General features: G+C 35.0%; 1 protein-coding gene across 1 annotated transcript; it reads right to left on the bottom strand.

The window, feature by feature from the left end:
* Positions 1 to 1664: 1664 nt before the first annotated feature.
* On the bottom strand, positions 1665 to 2867 carry LOC112503784 (F-box protein PP2-A13-like). The gene is made up of 3 exons (XM_025107782.1): positions 2401 to 2867; positions 2190 to 2308; positions 1665 to 2110 (listed from the first exon to the last, which is right to left on the bottom strand). The coding sequence occupies exons 1-3, from the start codon at positions 2719 to 2721 to the stop codon at positions 1708 to 1710; spliced, it is 843 nt and encodes a 280-aa protein (XP_024963550.1). The 5' UTR covers positions 2722 to 2867; the 3' UTR covers positions 1665 to 1707.
* Positions 2868 to 3767: the final 900 nt, after the last annotated feature.

Here is a 3767-nt window from a genome sequence, read left to right as displayed (position 1 = left end):
ATGTCGTCTTTTTGGAGTGAGATAAAACACCCGTCGTTAATCTGATTATAGAATAATCTAGATTAGTAGGTTGTTATTTATCTTCTCGTTATCCGTTTCTTTTGTGTAAACGCTACACTACTAGAATTTGTTGGGCAATTTCTTTTAAATTGCAAGTTTCCGGTCTTCGTTATTTATTCTCCGGTTATTTTTGTTTTTTTTGTTTTTGTTTTTTTTTATGGGTGTTACAGAGTCTTACCCGGTAAGTGATGGCGACGACTCTTACCATAGTTAACGCTTATCAGGTAAATTGTTATATACGTTGTTGTTTTGCTAGACTCAAATCTTACCTGATAAGTAAGCGATAGAGTTGAATTTAACCGTTAAATGCTTACCGGGTAAGTTTTTAAGTAAACCACCCCTTACTTTTTTATTAATAATGACAAGAATTTACGAAAACTAAAAATTATCACTCACATAACAAAAATGTTGTTGATGGTTCTAAAAAACTATCAAGTGAACAAGAGAAACGTTATATTTAGAAACACCAAATTCAAGTTTCAATATTTATAATATTCAGTATATAAAAGAAATAAATTTATGCAAACATATAATAAATTACGTAAAATTGTCAATGTGACATCTAAAACGTTGTATATCTTATAAAAGTTTAAATATTAATTTATTTATAACCAACTAGAAGGATACTCGCATAATATAGCGAGATACATCTTGATTTTAATATTTTATTTTATTTTATTCTATATTTCAGTCTATTTTATAGTATTGTCTTATGTGATTTTGAAAAAACGATTATGTTTTTATCTTTAAATAAAATATATGAAAATATCATAAAATTTTGACAAGAATATATCGACATTAATATTAAATTAACTATTTAAAATTCCTATTTTTTGTGTACTTTTTTAATTCAATTTTTTATTATAATTTAATTTAAGTTCAATAACAAAGTAATTTATATTTGGTTTAATAATATATATATTTTTTAAAGATAATAATTAATCATTTTGTTATAACTCGATAATTATCCTAATTATATTTTAGATAATTATCCTAATTATATTTTAGATTTTTTATATTTTAAAATGAGATGTTTATCATCTATTTGATTATGTTTATCCGTAGTTAGTTATACGAATTCAAATACGGAGGTTTAATAAGTTGTAGTTATGCATAATTTACTTGTAATCTTAAATTTTAAGTAATATGCATCAATATACAGTACTTCATGCATAGAATATATATGATTTTTAAAAGTTTTTGTCATATGTTTTATAATATAATATAAATATCATGTTTTATGGTTCTTCCAAATATATCTATGTTTTTTGTTTTTTTATATTTAATGAGTGTATATATATTAAATTATTAATTTCGTCTTTTTGACCCCGTGTCATGGTTTTCATGAAATAAATTAAATTATTAAAAAAATATTGTGTTGTAATTGGTTTCTTTTTGAATTTATCTCTTCTATTAATGATCGTTATGTTTTCTGTTAACTCCAATAACATGAGGGGCATTTTAGACATTTTTATTGTTGTAGGCATCTTCGAGCATAGGAAAACTATACGTTGGAACAGATGATAATTCTCTGATATATATACCAAATAAGTGGCATCCAAACATATTATATTATTTTTAATAAAATATAATTATTAATTTACAACAAAAATGTGGTGGCATCTTATTCTCACAAATCTACCAAATCTAGCAAGGGTTACTAGGAGATATAAGAATCGAGTCTATAGAAAGACCACCCTTCGTGTGAGTGCAATCGATCTGTGTCAAAGAAAACTTCACCTTCGTGGGTGTGTTCGATTCATCGACGGTGAAGTCTCCGACTCGGTGGTAATCCCACTTCCCGATCGTCTCCAAGAACCTCTTGGAAACAGTTTGCTGACCGGTGGCCGTCGTCAGCTTAAACTCGACGGGTTTCACGTCCCATCCATGGACGTCCGCTGTGGTACACACCTGCCGTCCATGTCGTTTTATGACTTTCCCTAGCCGGAGTTTGAATGACAATGAATAAGTCCCGGCCGGGAACTGGAACTCAACGTCGCCGTCTACGTCCAGCCACCAGGTCTGTTTAAGGTATGCAACTGTAGGGAATCTGGCAAAGCAATGATTTAAAAACATGGAAACCAATCTTCATGAAGAAAGAAACGTAGAAAAGTGGAAGGAAGTTTTACCTTGATTCATCGGAAGGAATATGATTCCAGTATCTCCGATCATCGATTCCGGTGATTGTTAATGCCTTTGAAGAAATTGAGACACACACACCTCCCGTGATCTTGTCCACCCAATATTCCTGAAACAAAAAATGTTAAAATCTCACCTCCAAACCTTAATTTACATTGAATCACTAGTCTACTAAAATTAAAAAGTAGAGAGAAATGAAACCTTATTGCCGGCGTCGAAGGATACAGGTCGAGTCAACCTTGCAAAAATCTCCTTAACGCCCAAAGTTTTCTTATCATTAACAAATGATTTTCCAAGGAGGTAGTGATAATTAGAAGGCAATTTGGAGATCCAGATGAAATCGGCGGAGGAAGCTGCTCGAAATGTCCGGTTGATTCGAGCCAATTTGCAGATCTCAGGCGGTTCCATGTAAGATAAAACGAGAGCTAGACAGGATTCCGGTATGTCGCCGAGGTTGAGCTTTGATGGATTCTCCGATCCTTCTGTGATCTTGGAGGTCAATAATGACGTATTAGCACCCATGCTTTTGTTGTATAGAGGGAAAGTAGGGGAGCGGTAGGGTTACAGCATGGTGGTTTTGATGGCGGTTGTTTGGTGGAAATCGGAAGATTTTACCGGGAGAAAGGTGGCGGCGCGTGTGTGTGTATGTGAGAGAGAGAGAGAGAGTTGACTATGTGGATTTCAGGTGGATGAAAAGGCAGAGTGAGGTGTGCTTTATCCATTTACATTAGACTAATAGAGTAATACATGGATTTTTTTGAATTATTTTCTAATATATATAAAATTGGGTTTCGATGAGAAGGAAAGTTATGTTGAGAAACTTAGGTGGCGTTTGGTTCGCAGAATGTTTTTGGATGGAATGGAATCTGTTAAAGGAATTTGACTTTGAAGGAATTGGAATGAAATGTTGTCAGGTTTGACCACCTGTTTGGTTGGCAGACTTTGGAATGGAATCTGTTAAGGAATTGGAATCTTTCTGTTTGGTTCACATAATGTAGCTTTAGAATTGGAATAAAATTTTGCTAAATGACCAAAATGCCCTTTTTGACAATTTTAATTTTTTTAAAACTAAAAATACTTCAAAAAATAATTATTTAATATGCACAACCCAAATATAATCATAAGCTAAATCGACGGTGGTCGACGATGGTTCTCATCGGTGGTGGTCYACAGTGGTTCAGATGGTGGTGGTCCGTAGTGATTCAGATCGATGGTGGTCCATAGTGGTTCAGATGGAGGTGGTYAGCRGTGGTGGTCAGCGTGGTTTAGATCGGTGGTGGTCCATGGTGGTTCAGATGGCGGTTATCGGCGGTGGTTTAGATTGATGGTGAATCAAATCAGTGGTGGCTCAAATCGGCGGTGGTTCAGATTGGTGGTAGTCGGTGGTGGTGGTCGGCGATGGTTTAGATCAATGGTGGTCGGCGGTGGTTCAGATCGGTGGTTCAGATCGGTGGTGGTGGTCGGCGGTGGTTTAGACCGGTGGTAGTCGGTGGTGGTGGTGGTGGTCGGCGGTGGTAGTCGGTGGTGGTGGTGGTCGATGGTGGTGGTCGACGGTGGTAGTCGGTGAT

Source organism: Cynara cardunculus, unplaced genomic scaffold, assembly GCF_001531365.2.
Source record: "Cynara cardunculus var. scolymus isolate 2C unplaced genomic scaffold, CcrdV1 Un_Scaffold_3805, whole genome shotgun sequence".
In the NCBI taxonomy this organism is placed as follows: Eukaryota; Viridiplantae; Streptophyta; class Magnoliopsida; order Asterales; family Asteraceae; genus Cynara; species Cynara cardunculus.
The sequence above is the reverse complement of the archived record's forward strand: the minus strand, read 5'-3'. Positions and strand labels throughout refer to the sequence as shown.

Coding starts and splice junctions, on each gene's coding strand:
- LOC112503784 (XM_025107782.1), bottom strand. CDS start 2,721: ATGGGTGCTAATACGTCATTATTGACCTCCAAGATCACAGAAGGATCG. Junction 2,309..2,400: donor CCTTCGACGCCGGCAATAAG/GTTTCATTTCTC, acceptor TTTTTGTTTCAG/GAATATTGGGTGGACAAGAT. Junction 2,111..2,189: donor ATTCCTTCCGATGAATCAAG/GTAAAACTTCCT, acceptor TTGCTTTGCCAG/ATTCCCTACAGTTGCATACC.